Here is an 18,330-nt window from a genome sequence, read left to right as displayed (position 1 = left end):
ATACTACGACTCTGCACGCGCGCGACCAATTATCCAATTGAACGGAACTTCGTATCAGCTGCAATTTGTCAACTCATATTGTAAATTGTTGTAAAATTTGACGTAAATCAAATGTTGCTTCGAATATCAGAGATGTATGGAAATATTATCTCCTGAACATTTTTACGAAACTCACTAGGAATTCTTATCGGTATTCAGTTATCTCGGTAGCGACGATAAGACTTAGTGATAACTAATTTTATGCAATGAGTCGTAATAGCGAAACTTGATAGTTTAAAACATTGACTTATTTAATGGTAAAAAATGGTTTCCAATTCGTTTTTCGTGTAAATAAAGAGCACGTGGAGGTGAAGTGGAAAGGGTAGGAAATAATTCACGAATATTATTGATTTACCTTTACTTTTTTTGCTCTCAGATTACACGCGATTACACTGTACTTGAGTTCGTCGGCAATTTTTTGCGACGGTCCGATCCTAGAACATCTCGTGCAGTGGTTGAATCTTCAACTCGGTTATCTACATGTTTGAAATAGAAATGAAAAATATTTTAAGATTTAACAGGCACGTTAAAGTTCCATTGGATGTTGAAAGTGCAAAGTCTGAAGGCAAATTAAATCTGACCTGGACATTTTTCGGCGTTCCCAAAACATAAACGACCGCGTTAGCGACATCCTGAGGTTCGAGGCAAGGCAGTGTTTTGTAGAGCTCTAGAGCAGCGGATTCAGTCATTCCCGATTGTTGTATGATTTCGGTCGCGACGAATCCCGGGCTGAGGCTCTGATTTACAGGACAAAATTACTTACTTACACGATTCTACAAGCCACGGCGCAGAACATTAGTTATGTTAAATTTTCTACAACCCGATGAAGTAATTATTCCTATGACTGCGTCCTCGTCATTTGGCGTAAAATGGTTTGAATCTTACCGTTATTTTTATGTCAGACTTTGCAGTCGCGATTTCCTTCCTCACAGTCTCGCACAACGCTGTCACTGCGAATTTCGTAGAGCAGTAAGCACTGGAGCTCATCACTTTGTCTGGAACTTTGTGTCCAACCACACTGTGGACCGAAATAAGCTTGTTGGCGCATTTTGGATTCACACGAATCATATAACTTTTCAGGCAAGTACGGAGTGAGTCCATGCACCAGTTACCTGTTTATGTTGATGATATGACCCGGTACGTTGCGGCTCTGCATCGAAGCCACCGCCTCCTGGGTGCCGATCGCAGTAGCCATGAAATTCACGTTCAACATATTACGCAAGGAAGCAGCGTCGTCATCTGGAAAATAATTTAAACGGAAAAAGGAATATTGTAGAGATGTCAATTTTCTTCGATCTGGATGAGACAAGCGTCACAAACCTAAAAACTTGCGTCCATTGACGACACCGGCATTGTTGACAAGAACGTCGATACCTCCAAATTCGGTCTTCACCCATTTGAAGGCGTCAAGAAGATCCTCTTCCTTGCTGACGTCACACTGTTTCGCGTAAAATTTACCTTTGGCTCCTATCAGACTCGCTGACAAAGTTTCCAGTCTCTCCAACCGTCTGGCAAATCCAACAACAGTGAGACCCTCCTTGACCAGGGCTTTGGCAATCGCGGCACCGATCCCAGCACTAGCACCGGTTACCACGGCAACTTTACCAACCCAACGATCCATGACTGCAGCTCAAACCAGACTGCTGCCAAGGATAGTGAGTCTTGACGGTTGAAGGTCTCACGCTCATCTTTTTGCAGTCTCACGATGATACCTATCTGTTTTTATTTTACCGTTCGTTTTTATAATTCTTGGTTATACAATGACTATTTCCAGTTCCCCTTTTGACCTCTTATTACTACTCGTAAGTTGAAATTGTTTACGTTTTGTCACGATCGCTAAATGACCCTCGACTGTACTCATAGGTGTCACTAATACGACTTTATTACGTCGCTGTGGCTGGAGGGGGCAGTGAGGAAGGGAGCGAGGGGGGGGGGGGGGGGGCAGCAGTGCCTGTTCAATTACGGTCCTAATGAAGCTATAAATACAGACTCTACGATTTGTGTTATTTTACGTCTCTTTCTCTCTTTTCGTAAATTCAATAACAAGCGTATCATAAAATTTATTCGTGTTCAATCTACGGGGAATTTGCGGTGAAAGGGCAACCTCCAAGCTGCGCGAGCACGCCGAGCGGCAACACATGCACAACTTTTACATGAGCCGAGAGTAGAGGACAAATGGTGCGAATGGAAACTTGGGCGCGTGACATGGATGTTGCCTTCGCCACTGAACCCCTGTGTAATATTCCAATCGTCCGTGTCAGCTGACGATAAGACAAATATTATTCTCGTGTTATTTTAATTGGGAGGAGTATTAACTTTGACGCTGCCATTGACACACGAGGGTATTGAAAATACAGGGTAAGAAACAGATTCGTAGATTATACTTTTATTCGTACACAATCGGCTTGTGAAAACTTCTGTGTCTCGCCCTCAAAAAGCCTTTTCACCAACTGGACAAAGCGTTAGTTCCATTACCTGTCAAGAAAAATAAGTAAATAACCAATTGTATACTTTCAAAGAAACCTATTAGAAATTTTTCAAGCGATCTGACAAGAATTATTTACCTGAACATCCTCCGGGGTACCCAAAATGTAAAGAACTGCATCTACTACACTTTTCGGCTGAAGATGAGGAAGATTGTCGAAGAATTGTTCGTGATTAGCGACACCAGAAGCCCGCATGATGTCCGTTTTGACGAATCCGGGACTGACGCTCTAAACGAATTATTTTTATGTCGTATTGATGATTCAGAAAATTTATCTGCATATTAGATTAAGCGGTGAACAATGCTCAAGTGTTGTCGGACCCCCGTGTCTTTTTACCGTTATTTTTATCTTGCTATTCGCGAGCGAGAGCTCCCGTCTCACAGTCTCGGTTATTGTCGTAATTGCATGTTTAGTTGCCGGGTACAAACTTGAAGCTTGACCGGGAAGCCAATGTCCAGCAACACTGCGGTGGAATAGAAACGTCAAAAACATACAAATTTTACAGAACAGGGCACTTTGAATAGTAAACGTATGCATACTGTCGGACATAAATGTATCATAATTAATCGAACACCTGTTAATATTGATGATGTGACCGGCTACGTTACGCCTCTGCATGGAAGCCACGGCTTTCTGAAGAGACACGGCACTTGCCAAGACGTTGAGATCGAGCAGCTTTCGAAACTCTTTAATGTTACCGTCTGTAAAGAATATTAAGCGAACAAATGACAAACAATATAATTCAAATACCAATTACTAATTTGCTTCCGTTTATCCGCTCACCTATGACTCGGTTGGTACTCCAGACGCCAGCGTTGTTGACAAGAATATCGATGCCTCCCAATTCGGTATTGACCCACTCAAAGGTACCCAAAAGCTCATCCTCTTTGGTAACGTCGCATTGCTTCGCGTAAAGTTTCCCTTTGGCTCCTTTGAGACTTGTCGACAATGCCTTCAGATTATCCAACCTCCTGGCAACTCCAACGACGATTATGCCCTCCTTTACGAGTGCCTCGGCAATCGCAGCACCAATTCCCGAACTTGCACCGGTCACGACGGCAATTTTACCAACCCAACGATCCATGTTTCTAGCAATGAACGGACTGCTACTAACGCTTTGCTGTTCGTCACTAATGTGTGAATATTTACAGTACAAAGTGATTGACGTAATACGATCCATTACTTGCATAATTTTTATACATTGATAATTTTCTGATAATCTCTGATCCCCTTTAAAACTCATCTCCGTAGTCTTGTTTGTATGCTTGGTTATTTGATTGGTTGATTTCAAGGAATACCAAATATGGGGTCGTGCTCTTGTAGCGAAATGAAATCTGATGATTTGACAGATTAAACAAGGAAAGGATTTTCATCTAACGGCACAGGTGAATAATACAAAAACTATAACAGTTCTTACATGTGAAATATTATTTTTTAAGGTCATATGCATCATGTGATCAATGAAACGAAGTAAAACTCCGCAGAACTAATCCTAACTACCTGGGGATCCTATGATCACCCACGTACATAGGTAGATACACATTGATTACAATATCACATTATTTAAATTGTGAAAGGACCACACTTATTGTTGAACAGCGATGCCGAGAGCTTTCAGAGAATGTGTGCATGTATCCGTCTGCATCTTGGTTGCACTTCTTATGCATTTTCACCGACTGGACGTATCGACAATTCCGTCACCTAAGTAGAAAAAAAAAATTCCATAAACATACTGTTAATAAAATTGGGTTGAAGTCGTTGTCGACTATACGAGTTTACATGAAAATGTGAAAATGCCGAAGAAAATATTATACGGCAAAAATGATCAACCTGAACATCCTCTGGTGTACCCAAAACGTAGAGAACACCATCAGCTATACTTTTTGGCTGAAGATGAGGAATATTGTCTAGAAAATGTTCGGGGTTGGGGACTCCAGATGCCCGCATGATGTCCGTCTTCACGAATCCTGGACTGACGCTCTGAGAAAAAAAAATGATAACTACCAGCCACCATCTACCGCACCTTTCAAACTTAGTAGTAACGATGATGTAAAAACTACACGTCATCGATTCAATCGGCATTTTCGAGCCAAGAACCATTCTGGATTATTTCGTGTTCTGTAAGCCCTCTCACCGTGATTTTTATCCTGCTATTCGCAACTGCGAGCTCTCGTCTCACCGTCTCGGTCATTATTGTGATCGCGAATTTAGTCGCTGGATACAGACTCGCATTTCCCATAAAAGGAAGCCAGTGTCCGTCCATGCTATAGACACATAAAACATGTTTTTTTTCTACAATCAGTAATCGATGGATACGAAGGTATCACGGTGACTTGTCATTGATCACCTGTTTATATTGATGATGTGACCGGCGACGTTACGCCTCTGCATGGAATCCACGGCTTCCCGAACGCAAACTGCAGTTGCCAAGACGTTGAGGTCGAGTAGCTTCCGGAACTCTTCAACGTTGCCATCTGGAAAAAGAAGAAAACAAGGAATGGGAAACAGGCAATAAATTGATGATTCAGAGCTTGACGTTTCTTTACCTCATCTTCTCACCTATAACACGTTTGACGCTCCATATGGCGGCGTTATTGACAAGGATATCAATGCCTCCTAATTCGTTATCGACCCACTTCAAAGTCTTGAGAAGTTCCTCGGTATTGGTTATGTCACACTGCCTCGCATAGAACTTCCCTTTTGCTTCCTGATTGCTTACCGATAACGCTTCGAGGTTCTCTAACCTTCTGGCAACGCCAACGACGATGAGACCTTCTTTTAGAAAGGCTTCCGCAATTGCTGCACCGATTCCTGAACTCGCACCCGTTACAACAGCAACTTTATTCACCCAACGATCCATATTTCGAGCGACAATCAGACTGATACGCCTCTGAGTATATCGCCACTCTTTAAATATCATTTACGTTCAGTGACGCGCACTGTTGCGTCCGGTCTTCGTTACACTCACATTTACAAGCTCGCTGCTCTTGATTACTTGATTGGTAGATTTAAAGTGGTCCAAAATATTACATCATGCTGCGACGAAGGAACGTACTCCACCGAATGCTTAGGAGGCGTATCAACCTGCTAATCTTTTTTCTGTTTTCGCGAATATACATCATTGTTTTAGCTATTATTTTTGGCTGAAGGTGTGGAGGGTCGTTGAAATAACTTTTCTGATTGGGAATGCTCGTTCATGTCGATCATGACGTATCATGATCTGATTCTGTGCAGGAATCATTTGACAATTCGACAAGATAATTATTTCGGTACTTCCAATAATAGTATCGACATCGTATGTTCGCAAAAGTTGCCAATACAAGAGATTCTAATACAGTTGCATCTATAGAAATATACCCGCTGTAAAACGTCAGGTGGTCTGCTAACCCACAATCACAATTATCATTTTAGGTTCATCAAATATTTTCAGTCTAAAGTTAATCAAAATAAACGAATTTCGTACTGTCCACTCGGCAAACACACGTACCTACTTTAATCGTCGCGGTTTCAAGTACCGAATTCTATCAACAATACTTACCTAATGAAAAAGTTATTCCTCTATGATAAGATAACGTGGATTATTATTCGACTGAATCCAATTCCAGAAAATTAGATAACTTGTCTGGAAAATTGAACGCAATATGTTACGCAAAATGTTAACGATGATTAGATTGCTACGAGGCTGCGCAAGGATCAAACAACCGGTGTGGATATCCATAGCTCCAAGAAACTAATAAAGCATGGATTCGTCATGACAAAACTGTTATTAGGAGATTTTTAGCCAGCAGACTGTGAGTCTGATCGCAGTTGTAGCTATCATTGGACTACTCATTCGATGTTTTCCTTTCTGTTCGATATCTAAGAACGAGTATCACAGGATCCATATTAAAAAGTGACTCAAAATAGTTGAGAAGACAATTTATAATCGATGATACAATATTAAACATTTCATGGAAGGATTGCACCTAAGTCGATTCGCCACCAGGGCGAATAATGATTTCTGTCACCTATTGGTATGAAACAAAATTTACAATTAAATAATGGCAAAAGACATTCAAGAGTCTTAGGTATAAAAATACTAGTTCGAGACTTACAGCTCAGTATATCAACTTTTACGGAACTTTATCGGTCAGCTGCATAATTTGAAAAATTATTCGCGAATCTAATAACGAATGATTTACAGACCTGAACAATATTTCGGGTTCCCAGAACGTAAGATACGGCGTTAACCACATCCTTGACATCAAGGTGGGGGGTTGATTGGAAGAACTTATCAGCATTGGGAAAATCTCCCGCTTGCATAATATCCGTCTCAACGAATCCAGGACTGATGCTCTGAAAGGATGCTAAAACTCCACAAATCTGCCAGGTGAATTAGTACAAAAATCTAATAACCCTCATACCGTTATTTTTATTTTATTCTTGGGGTCGGTGGCGAGCTCCATTCGGACCGTTTCAGTCAGCGCAGTGACGGCGTGTTTACTGGGTACGTATATACTTGATGCAAAACCATCGAAGGTGGGAATTATGTGCCCGGTAACGCTGTGCAAAAATAGTTTCAATCATAAGATTTCGATCTCATCAAATGTTGAACAAAATTATGTCCAAGGAAGAAAATTCGAAGAAAGTACCAAGCGTTGAACATTCAGATTCGTAAATCCATTTGGCCATTTGAGATAGACACACTTATTTGGCCAAAGTTATAAATTGTGGAATTCAATTGTGACCCTGAATTTTATTTACTGGAGCATCGTCAAGTAAATCCTCTGTAAAACGCCAAGAAAATTTTCTAGAATTCCTATCAATGATTCAAGAAGAATAAACGGCGTGGATGGTTATACCTATTGATGTTGACGATGTAACCTTCGACGTCACGGCTCTTCATCGAAGCGACGGCTTCTCTGGTGGCTATGGCCATAGCGAGTACATTCACTTCAAGAATACTGCGAAGGGAATCGACGTCAGCGTCTGAAAGAATGCAGTGAGTGAAACGATACGAGTCTGACGAATTCCCTTACAACGAAAATTGGCGCTTCTTCCAGAGTGGCTTACCTATGATTTTTTTGGAATTAGAGATACCGGCGTTGTTCACGAGAATGTCGACGCCCCCGAGCTCGGCCTTCACCCATTTGAAGGCATCCAGCAGCTCTTCTTCCTTCCGGACGTCGCACTTTCTCGGGTAAAGCTTCCCCGGAGTCCCTTCGAGACTCGCCGCCAAAGCTTGCAGCTTTTCCAAACGCCTCGCCAGTCCTACGACCTGAACTCCGGCCTCGACGAGGCCCTCGACAATCGCGGCACCGATTCCTGAGCTCGCTCCAGTTACCACGGCGACTTTTCCGGCCCAACGATCCATGGCTTTTCGAGTGTTGAAGGTGATTGAAAACGATCCGCCCACTCAATCGATTGCACGAGAAACCGCAGTGTATCTACCCGTTGCGCCAAGATAAGATTGTACGGTTTTGGGGATGACTGTCGCTCTCATTTGCAGTAACACTTTTCCGTTCTCTAAAGGTATGCAGTTTACAGTCCGATACTTGAAACAGGTAATCGTATAAACTGTGAGGCACGATAGGAAGTATCGATCGAACGATTCGCGTAAAGTCGGCAAATTTTGTGGATTAGATTTGATATGCTTACAGTCCTAATCTCTCTGAATTGCAATCTTTTTTATCATGACTTCGGATTAGATAACGTTTGCACATGTAACAGAGAGTTGTGTCGAGTTCGACTAAATATTGTTCGTTTACGAGAGAGCCGACTCGTCTGGATAATTTTTATTTAATTAATTATTTAATTGAAATACACTCCAAAGCTCTGCTTCGTTTTTGACGTCACGCTGCCTGCCACCAAGGTTTACCCTTAGCTCCACCAAAGCTCCTTGAGAATTCTTCTAATCTCCCCAAATATTTGGTCAATCCGACTACCAGGACACTTGCCTTGATGAAAGCCTCAGCAATCATACCGCTGAGTCCTGCACTCGCCCAGGATTACGAGGGTGACTTTACCGGGTCAAATATCAATTTCACTTCGTGCCTTGAAGCTTGCAGAAGCAGCAATCACATTTCCGGTGCTTCAACTCGTTACAGGCAGAGTGCGTTCAATACGTTACACTTAATGATGGACCTGAATGTTTTACTTACATCAGGTGAGCTTAACTCATGTATGTATCAATACCGTGCTCTCACTTAACCACATATCTGAACTTATTAAGGAACAAGCTCGTGATAGCCTTTGTACTTACTTTGCAATGACAATGGAAGAAGAAATTCGCTGAATTGACTGCCAATTTTCATTTCACCGAACCAAGAAACAAGCTAGAATATGGCGACACGATTGAAGAAAATGAAAAACAGAGACCAGTGCAATATTTTTTGTTATTGGGTGATTAGCTACTACTTAGTTTCAATTGAAAGAATGCTGAATACTCAGAGTGTATGTATACCCTGAATTGCATACAATTAGGGGTCCTTGCGGTGCGCATCGACGTTATCTGGTAAAAAAAAATCATTTGCCATGTGCAAAATTTTCATTTCATTTGTGTGACACTTTCAAAGTTTCAATAATTGTTTTGCAGGATTTGCAGGGTGAAAAAAAATGAAAAGTTCAGATCAGTTTCAATCATTTGTAATCTTTATATTTTCGAGAACAGCTTACAATGTATGATACGATTCTATAGATTTAATCGATGATCTGCATATCGGACACAATGCTAATCAAGAAGTTGACCAGTGGGACGTACCGTCAATTCTGTCACCTGTATTTTCAAAGAACAAGATCAATTCGGTGATGAATAAGAACATTCAAGATTGTGAGCATAAAAAGACCGGTTTAAGTTTGCACGATTGCTTATCAACTTCAATGGTACCTTGTCGGTTGACTGTAAATTTTAAAAATAACGACGAACTTTGAAATAAGCAATTCACAGACCTGGACAACATTCCGAGTTCCCAGAACGTACAGCGTAGCATTAGCAATGTCCTTAGAATCAAGGTGGGGAATTGATTCGAAGAAATTATCAGCATTCGGGACGTTTGACGCGTGAACGATATCCGTCTTAGTGAACCCGGGACTGATGCTCTGGAAGGATAATTCCGTAATTATAATTGCGTAAATGTGAGAAATAAAAACATACGAGAATCTAAAATATTCCATACTGTTATTTTAATCTTGTTGTTGGGATCAGCGGCGAGTTCTTGTCGCACGGTCGCAGTCAGTGCAGTAACGGCGTATTTACTAGGTATGTACATGCTCGTTGGAAAATTGGGGTTCGGGGATCCCGGGTGACCACGGATACTGAGTAACAAAAATAGTTCTAATGACGAGATACTCAGGTTACCAGATAGTAAATACATTCGTACGTGCAAAGAAGAAAATTGTAAGTTCAATTCTCGAAAACCATTTCTGAACCAGGCTTGTGTTTAACGTGATATTGGCTGGTGAATCTGAGTTGGAAGAGCGATAAAATTCTCTACAATTCTTGATAACAATGAAAGAGCCATAAACGGGGAGAATGGTTACCTATTGATGTTGACGATGTAACCTTCGACGTCACGGCTCTTCATCGAAGCGACGGCTTCTCTAATGGCTATGGCCATGGCGAGTACATTCACTTCGAGAATACCGCGGAAGGAATCGACATTGTCGTCTGAAACAATGCGGTAGGTGAGAAAAGGGAAAGAGTCTGACGATTTCTTGTACCGTGATAACAGGTGCTTCTTCCGCAATGGCTCACCGATGATTTGCTTGGAATTAGAGATACCGGCGTTGTTCACGAGGATGTCGACGCCCCCGAGCTCGGCCTTAACCCACTTGAAGGCATCCAGCAGCTCTTCTTCCTTCCGGACGTCGCACTTTCTCGGGTAAAGCTTCCCCGGAGTCCCTTCGAAGCTCGCCGCCAAAGCTTCCAGCTTTTCCAAACGCCTCGCCAGTCCCACGACCTGAACTCCGGCCTCGACGAGGCCCTCGACAATCGCGGCGCCGATTCCTGAGCTCGCTCCAGTTACAACGGCGACTTTCCCGGCCCAACGATCCATGGCTGTTCGAGCGTTGAAGATGACTGCAAATGATTTGCCCACCTATTCGATCGAACGTGGAACCCTGATTTATCTGCCCGTGACGTGGAGATAAGATTACACCGCTTCGGGCGTAAAGACGGTTGTCTCATTTTCCATGCCACTTTTCTGATCTCTAACGATGTGCAGTCTATGGTCCGGCACTTGAAGCAGGCAATCGCAAGCGTGATGTTTGACAAAAATATCGATCCAACGATTCACATCAAGTCAACAAATTGTATGGATCAGATTTCACATGCTTGCAGCCCTGATTCTTCTGCCTTCCGATCTTTGTGCGTCATTTTTTCAGTACATCATTAAAGCATATCGTGCTATCAGTTTGATCCAACGCACTCAGAATCACAGCCTAATTTTCGGTGTCACACAACCACATATGTCAAGTTAATCCTCAACTCCACCCATTCCTACTAACAATTCTTCTAACCTCTTCAAACGTTTTGATAATTTTAGTGACAGAACAATCGCCTCTACCAGAGTTTTCAAGATTATGGCACCGATTACTGCACTTGCCTCAATCACGATGATTGCTTTTTCGGATCAATGATTCATGGCCCTTCGAGTATTGCTGGTGAACTCCTGTCTCTCAGTGCAGATGAGGTGGGATCAATAAATTACACCTATCATGTCTTATCATAGACCCCGAATATATTTTTTTTCATCCCTGGAAGACATATTTTCTGTGTGCTCTAACTCCAGTCACCTCATTTTGCATATGACATAAAGATGAAAATAAGAACTCAAATAAGTTTCAACCAGTTTTATTCTTTGAATTATCGAGAATAGCTTACAATTCATGGCACAATATTATATAACGTTTAGTTAATGGTTTTGCATACCTAGCCCGATTTTGTCGAAAGATGTTTAGCAGCGGGACAGATCGTCAATTCTGTCACCTGTATTTCCGAAAGACAGCACACAATCAATGTTGGCAAAAAACATTCAAGATCACATCACTAATTATCAAGTTTCATGACACTTTTTTGGTCCATTGTGAATTTGAGTGATTGATTGCAAAATTGACAACATGTGATGTACGAACCTGAACAATACTTCGAGTTCCCAGAACGTATAGCATAGCGTCGGCAATGTTCTTGGGTTCAAGGTGGGCGGCTGCTTCGAAGTACTTATCAGCATTTGGGACGCCTGACGCCTGCATGATGTCTGTCTTAACCAACCCGGGACTGATGCTCTGGAAATGTCTCAAAATTGAACGCGTCGGCGAAGTAAAACCGTATAAAAATATGGAAAACCTCATACCGTTATTTTGATTTTATTCGTTGGGTCAGCGGCGAGCTCCTTTCGTACAGTTTCGGTTAGTGCGGTGACGGCATATTTACTAGGCGCGTAAATACTCGTTGGATAATTGGTTCGCGGGGAAGATGCGTGCCCCAGGATACTGTGTAGAAATATTTCTAATGACGATTTAATTACTATTGAAGACACTGTGTCATGGGTAGAGCATAGAAGGTCTTATAAACCACGAAATCCAATTGTCAGCATTATGTCCGACCAGATATTGACGAGTAAATCGGAGGAGAAACAACGCAGAAATATCTTCCACAATTCTAATTAACTGTCGAAGAGCAGAGAAACTCGAGAACTGTTACCTGTTGATGTTGATTATGTAACCTTCAACATTCCGGCTCTTCATTGAAGCGACGGCCTCTCGAATAGATATGGCCATGGCGAGTACGTTCACTTCAAGAATATTACGAAGGGAATGGACGTCTTCCTCTGAAAGCACGCAGAAAGTTGATCGAAAGGACGATCCTGAAACATGGGTGCTTCCGTAGTAGCTCACCTATGAGTTTCTTATATTTACTAACACCGGCGTTGTTGACGAGGATGTCGACGCCCCCGAGCTCAGCCTTAACCCACTTGAAGGCATCCAGCAGCTCTTCTTCCTTCTGGACGTCGCACTTTCTCGGGTAAAGCTTCCCCGGAGTCCCTTCGAGGCTCGCCGCCAAAGCTTGCAGCTTTTCCAAACGCCTCGCCAGTCCCACGACCTGAACTCCGGCCTCGACGAGGCCCTCGACAATCGCGGCGCCGATTCCTGAGCTCGCTCCAGTTACCACGGCGACTTTTCCGGCCCAACGATCCATTGCTTTTCGAGTGTTGAAGGGGACTGAAAACGACCTGCCCACCCAATCGATTGCACGAGAAACCGCAGTGTATTTACCCGTCACGTCAAGATAAGATCATACCGATTTGGGCGTGAATGTGGCCGTTCTGTTTATCGTAACACTATTCTTAGAACCCGGTACTTCAAACAGGTAATTACTAGCGTGACATGCGATAAAAAGTATCGATCGAACGATTCGAGTCAAGTGTCTAGACTCACCGGCACCTCGGAGGTCCCAAGGGCCTTGGGTTTCGATGTTCTAAGTAGCAGAGGAGCGAGTAACTTAATAATGAGCAGGAAATCATGCGTGGTCAATAATATACGATGTTTAAGGAAAGAAAAACTACAGTCCTCGATAAGCTGGTTAAGCCAATACCACGAGTGATGAGTCGAAAACTCAAGACTCTTTGAGTGGAAGAGGATATACACATAATGTCTATCCTCCAGAAAATAACGAACCAACAAGGAGTCAAAACTATCATTTGTCCTGCCTGTTTCGCTGTGTAACCAGAATCAATTATCTAAAATATCTCAAGTCAGTTAGAATCAGCTAGAATCAGGTAATTCTCAATTATCCGCAGCAAACACTTAAAGAAATATATACAATTCATAAATTTTCGAACCGTTCTCTTTACAGTTTGTAAGAAATACGAACAACATGAGGAATGTGGGGAAATTGAAGAAACAGGGATCCCTTATCAGTAAAGAGATTCGAAAAGCGTCACCGCGGTTTGCCCCCCGAGGGATCGAACTCGCGAAATCTTTTCAAATATGTTTGGTCGTGTAAAGTATAAGAATGCGGGGGGTGGGAAAAGTGCGACTTTGCTTTTCGCCGATAATTGAATTCCCCCTTAAGGGATTGAATTTCAGGTTATCCATCGCTTATAGGATAGGTATATATTAATTCTCGACCTCGGTACACGTCGAATTCACCGTCTCCTGCCACTGCACCGCGACGTCGTACTTTTAGAGCAAATTTAAACTCGTCAACATCTCCGCACTTCGAGAAACCAATTACCACAGCTCTCGGGTGCTAGTTTTCTTTCACGTCGACGTCCCAGCTGTGCAGTTCCTTTTTCCTTTCGTTTTTCAGCTTTTCATCTAACACTTTCATCCCTGCATCCCCGCTTCTGCTTCTCCGATCCGTCGTATCAGAACCGGATTTCACCAACTCTTAAAAAGTGGTAACCGAAACATTTATCCTCAAACTCGACTTTCGTAATTGGAAAACGTGAAAGGAAGAAACAGAACGATTCAGTTTTTTCCGAGACTTTTTTTTGCCTCGGTCAAAAATACTGACCGTCTCTATTTTTACCGATTCGTCTAATTCCAGACACACTGTTTTATTCTAAGACTCCAGGGCAACGTTTACCTCAACGTGTGCCCTACATAGACGAGAAACGCGGTGTAAATTGAACTATTGTGGCGTTAAGGAGGAAACACGTTTTCATTGACGTCGCGCGACTGCGCTTCGCGAAACTTTCTAACTCGGGCTTGTCCTTTTCATCTTCTTCCGCGATCACAAATATTGGCAAAGCAATTTCCATTTGCAAACATCTGTGTGTACGAATTACCGATTGCAATGCTGAGACGATTCGGCTCCTCTACAGCGATTGTCTAAGGAAAACAGGACGAGTGATTGATTTTAACGACACCCATCCACGAACCAGTGAATTTAAAACAGAATATATTTCGATCAGAATCCTACGAGGGTCTAACCTTGTTTGCTGTTTAATCGAATTCTATTCCGCACGTAAACCCGCGGTTTTCCTACGCTCGGAAACGCTCATCAGATTATCGCTGATTAGAATTTGGGAGTGCGAACCCCGAGCGAAGTGGAAAAAATTGAGGTAGGCGCCATCCACTCGACAACGAGCTGCATGTATAATAAAATTTAATTAAAGACCGTAACATTTCAAAGACCAAACAGAGGACTCTGTGAATTTTATTCGAAAGATGATTTTTCTACACACTTTTTCGATGCGCCGGTTCTACGGATGAAAAATTCTTATCAAGGAATGAGTAATATATTCGAAGATGTACGCTACATAGGTAGATAATATAATGTAAGGCGTAGCTGGTGGTTCGCCAAATTCTTGATACGTTACATGTAGCCAAAAGCCTGAATGAATGTCTCGCAAAATGTTCGCCCCTTCGAGTCTTCAAATCCCCAAAGCGACAGCTTGCAAATAGCCTAGCCCAACGTAGACGACAACTATATTTGTCTTTGACTTTTATCTTCTTTCCTGCTTTTCTCCTCCCCACCGGTATCGTCGTCCCCCTTCCAGCATTTCTCGTCGGTGAAAATTCTTCATCCCTCATCCGGATGATTTCTTGAAAGTGAAAACAGGGAAACAAAATGCTGAAATGTTCTTTCGCCGTTGGAAAAAGACTGGAGAAACGGATCATGTATATTTATAAAAAAATTAAATCCGACCATGCGAGGGATGATTAATAGACTTGGTAGAAAGTTTCGTTTCGCAAAGTTCTTTGGGTTTGCTTTTCTGGGATGCACGTACATGATAGTTTTGTAATATCGCTGTCGGCGTGTCGGAAAAAAACAGAATTTTATCGTCATCAACGAATCGCATCCGTGGAGAGAGAGAGTACTATACCCATACCTAACGTATCAGATATACCCAACGAGGTGTAAGATTGACGTGAAATCAATTAATTTCAATTAATTCCGCACAATAGACTGTCGGTCATAATTGGCACGCGATAATTTTCATCAATTTCCATCCTCTCCGGCTCCACTTTCCACCTTCGGCTTTTCTCCTCATCTTTATTATCCGTACCGTCATGACAAAAACCCCTCTCCATCAAATTGTCGAGAGATAAAGAGAGACAGCGAATATGGCGACCAACCGAATCCGCGATTAATCAGTCACCCGCTGATTGTTGTATAACCGGAAGAATTCGTCAACCTGTTATAATCATCTACTTTTGCGTTATTATACCTATTGGTTCGTGGCTGGTTCATACCTCGAAGACTAATCGCGCAAGCTCTGCGCCCGGTTTCCTTGCAACCCAGCCGGAATCTCTCCTTGGGGCGCTGAAATTTAGGTGGGATTAATTCCGTGATTGGAACCCGAGGACAAGAGGCGATTCCCCCCCCCCCCCCCCCCCCCCCCGGGTTAACAAAGTATTACGTCCCTCACAGTGTCGGTTCTGCAGGATGCTCGGTGAGTGTCCCAATTCCAGTTGTGTCTGCGCCTAAGCGAGGGGATGATTAATGTAGAAATTGCGGGACATGTTGACTCTCGGCAAAACGACGGGTAATCCGGAAGGATGGAAAAACAATAAGAGAATAAAGTTTGCGAAAGCACATTTTCCAGCATCGTATACAGATCCTGAAACGGTGATCAGTTTATACCGAAAGCTCTCGCACAGCCAGCGCGAAGGAAAAAAGGTTTAACTCACCCACTTCGTGCGATATCCAGAATCTTGAGAAGACCCGGGATTTTCCCCGGAGGCAGTTCGACACGAGGAGCTTATGGTGGAAGACGAAAAAACCGACGACGAATATACGTCGACACTGGATCTATAGACACGTGGTGCGGTTTGCGTGGGACGGAGGTCATCATAGGGAGGTTTAAATGTAGATACGTTGATACGTTAGGGGTGGAGTTTTATCTTGAATAACATATTCTTGTACCGAGAGTCGGGAAGGTGGTATTGTCACCGACGACGCAAAAAAATCACCGCAAGAAACTGATCGGCTGACTTTTTCAACGCGGTTAAGAAAGTGAAAACGACGAGAGACGCGAGAGGGAGGAAAGAAGAGGAAGCCTCGTTTTATAAATCTTTGACGCTAGTTTTCCGCTCGTCCTACCGATGCGGAGAAAGAAGACGTTACGAGACATTTTTAAAAAGAAACAGTAGAAGCAAGGAAAAAGAAAATACATCAGCTACTGGTTGGATTCAATTTCTGTTCGTTCTTTTTCTCTTCGGATCGAATCTTCGTCTCTCGCTTCTTGGTAACGGCCAGAGAGTGAAAATCTTCAAGAGTTTGGAACAGGTGTAAGGCGCAATACGTCTCGATGGATCTGCCTGCAGGTGTGATTCGGAAAGTCGAACATCCTCGAAGGCACGACTTTTCCGTAGGAGTAAAATATTTGCCAAACTTTTCCTCTTCCTTTTTCTACTCCTTCTTCTTCTCTTATTCTTATTCACCTTGTAGTCCCTGTCTCTCCGGCCTCAATGCCGTCCGGGGAATCACCCCCATATCGACTTGGACAACAATGCCAATCTCTTTGCGGATGAGATGGTAATGTAAACAGCCCTCGTACCTACTATGTGTGGGTTATATAACTAGGCCAACGGTGACCCGCCGCCGATCCATGTATCCGGCATATCTACCCTGGATCTACAGGGTGTGGAAAACGCAGAACTGTTACAAAGGTGGGTTAAATTTACGAGTCGAGAGGTCCGGAGATGTTGCCGAGTATAAGGTACCTCGTGTACCAACTTCGGATCCCTTGATTAAACGCTTTCCCGCAACACTGAACTCGGAAGAGGACGGCTTGCGTTTCCTCTCCCCCATGATTCAGCAACGTCTGTGAATCAAAGATGCCGAGAGTTTCGAATTAGCATCCGAAAGCTCTTGAAATTGCGGTCTGATTTTTATAAATCGTGTGGGAGAAAGTGACAGGATAGCTGGAATCTAAACGTTGAATCAAATTAGCCGAAGGTGTTGTGCGGCTGAATTTCGCAGGCGAACCGCTACTTGCGAATATCGCCTCTGTTTCCGGCGCCTGATCTCTACCAGGTTGGAGTTGGTTTCTGGTGCAGATTCGAGAAAGCCTCACACACCTTCGCCGGGATGATTATCAACTCCTCTAGGCTTCAGAATGTTGTTGACTATGCAGTCCGGATCCGTTCCCCGTTACCAGACAGTCGCGTATGCACACACTCCGGATGATAACCGCCTTCCAAACAATAAGCGAACTCCGGCCATCAGCGACAGAACGTAACGCGCCTCCGGCAATATTCCACCCTTGTTGAGCTAGGCGGTGGTTAAATCGAAATCATCGTAAATGCATGGAAAACTTCACTTCTCAAGTTTATCATCAATTCTGTAAAGTCGGTTTAAAATTCGAACACCATCTCTCGACCGATCAATTTTTTCCCTAACCCTCCCAACTCAATCGGATGAAAAAAGTTTACAAACAAGTACGTGATAAAAGAAAGATTTGAAAATTGAAAGCTAAACTTGTCAAGTTATATCTGTTCGAAAATGTTTCTGTGATCCGGGAAAAAAATTCATACTTCTTGAACGTAAAAGTTTCCCTAATACTTTGGAACACTGCATGCAAGACACTTGCTATAAAAAAAAAAAAAAAAAAAAAAAAAAAAAAACGGTCCCTTTCATTTTATAATATAAACAGTTTAAATATCGAGATTCGATTCCTGTGAAAAGTTTTTCTTTTTTCTTTTTTCTCTCTGTTTCCTCCTATTCGACAACGGACTTCTTTCCTGGCATCGAATAATACATTATATGTATGTAACGATATTACATGCGAGTCACATAGAATATAAAGTAATTCGTATGTACGCGCCTTAAGCACATACAACGTTTCAAAATAAAGGGCAAACGCTTAACTCTAGG

The 18,330-nt window shown here is 42.7% G+C and overlaps 5 protein-coding genes across 7 annotated transcripts; all 5 read right to left on the bottom strand.

Annotated features, from left to right (window-relative positions):
* Positions 1 to 380: 380 nt before the first annotated feature.
* On the bottom strand, positions 381 to 17,242 carry LOC107219334 (farnesol dehydrogenase). Its single transcript, XM_015657531.2, has 6 exons — positions 17,231 to 17,242; positions 1,360 to 1,679; positions 1,152 to 1,278; positions 925 to 1,057; positions 621 to 776; positions 381 to 515 (listed from the first exon to the last, which is right to left on the bottom strand). Exons 2-6 carry the CDS (start codon positions 1,658 to 1,660, stop codon positions 474 to 476), a joined length of 759 nt encoding a protein of 252 aa, XP_015513017.1. The 5' UTR covers positions 1,661 to 1,679; positions 17,231 to 17,242; the 3' UTR covers positions 381 to 473.
* On the bottom strand, positions 2,410 to 3,701 carry LOC107219333 (farnesol dehydrogenase). Its single transcript, XM_015657530.2, has 5 exons — positions 3,309 to 3,701; positions 3,100 to 3,226; positions 2,862 to 2,988; positions 2,604 to 2,753; positions 2,410 to 2,514 (listed from the first exon to the last, which is right to left on the bottom strand). Exons 1-5 carry the CDS (start codon positions 3,607 to 3,609, stop codon positions 2,470 to 2,472), a joined length of 750 nt encoding a protein of 249 aa, XP_015513016.2. The 5' UTR covers positions 3,610 to 3,701; the 3' UTR covers positions 2,410 to 2,469.
* On the bottom strand, positions 3,930 to 5,460 carry LOC107219331 (farnesol dehydrogenase). The gene is made up of 5 exons (XM_015657527.2): positions 5,085 to 5,460; positions 4,873 to 4,999; positions 4,660 to 4,789; positions 4,356 to 4,505; positions 3,930 to 4,226 (listed from the first exon to the last, which is right to left on the bottom strand). Exons 1-5 carry the CDS (start codon positions 5,443 to 5,445, stop codon positions 4,185 to 4,187), a joined length of 810 nt encoding a protein of 269 aa, XP_015513013.1. The 5' UTR covers positions 5,446 to 5,460; the 3' UTR covers positions 3,930 to 4,184.
* On the bottom strand, positions 6,429 to 10,598 carry LOC107219326 (farnesol dehydrogenase). Of its 3 annotated transcripts, none has more exons than XM_046744159.1 (5): positions 10,258 to 10,598; positions 7,367 to 7,493; positions 6,929 to 7,067; positions 6,711 to 6,860; positions 6,429 to 6,532 (listed from the first exon to the last, which is right to left on the bottom strand). In XM_046744159.1, exons 1-5 carry the CDS (start codon positions 10,556 to 10,558, stop codon positions 6,491 to 6,493), a joined length of 759 nt encoding a protein of 252 aa, XP_046600115.1. In that variant the 5' UTR covers positions 10,559 to 10,598; the 3' UTR covers positions 6,429 to 6,490. The 3 variants fall into 3 exon arrangements, with proteins under 3 accessions (XP_046600115.1, XP_015513015.1, XP_015513009.2); XM_015657529.2 differs by lacking the exon at positions 10,258 to 10,598 and adding an exon at positions 7,578 to 8,120; XM_015657523.2 differs by lacking the exons at positions 6,429 to 6,532; positions 6,711 to 6,860; positions 6,929 to 7,067; positions 7,367 to 7,493 and adding exons at positions 9,134 to 9,279; positions 9,453 to 9,602; positions 9,680 to 9,818; positions 10,044 to 10,170 and having other exon boundaries at positions 10,258 to 10,595.
* Positions 11,340 to 12,738, bottom strand: LOC107219327 (farnesol dehydrogenase). Its single transcript, XM_015657524.2, has 5 exons — positions 12,399 to 12,738; positions 12,205 to 12,331; positions 11,855 to 11,993; positions 11,637 to 11,786; positions 11,340 to 11,490 (listed from the first exon to the last, which is right to left on the bottom strand). Exons 1-5 carry the CDS (start codon positions 12,697 to 12,699, stop codon positions 11,434 to 11,436), a joined length of 774 nt encoding a protein of 257 aa, XP_015513010.1. The 5' UTR covers positions 12,700 to 12,738; the 3' UTR covers positions 11,340 to 11,433.
* Positions 17,243 to 18,330: the final 1,088 nt, after the last annotated feature.

This window comes from Neodiprion lecontei, chromosome 6 (assembly GCF_021901455.1).
Source record: "Neodiprion lecontei isolate iyNeoLeco1 chromosome 6, iyNeoLeco1.1, whole genome shotgun sequence".
In the NCBI taxonomy this organism is placed as follows: Eukaryota; Metazoa; Arthropoda; class Insecta; order Hymenoptera; family Diprionidae; genus Neodiprion; species Neodiprion lecontei.
Note: the sequence above shows the minus strand (reverse complement) of the source record. Positions and strands in the feature narration are given on the sequence as shown.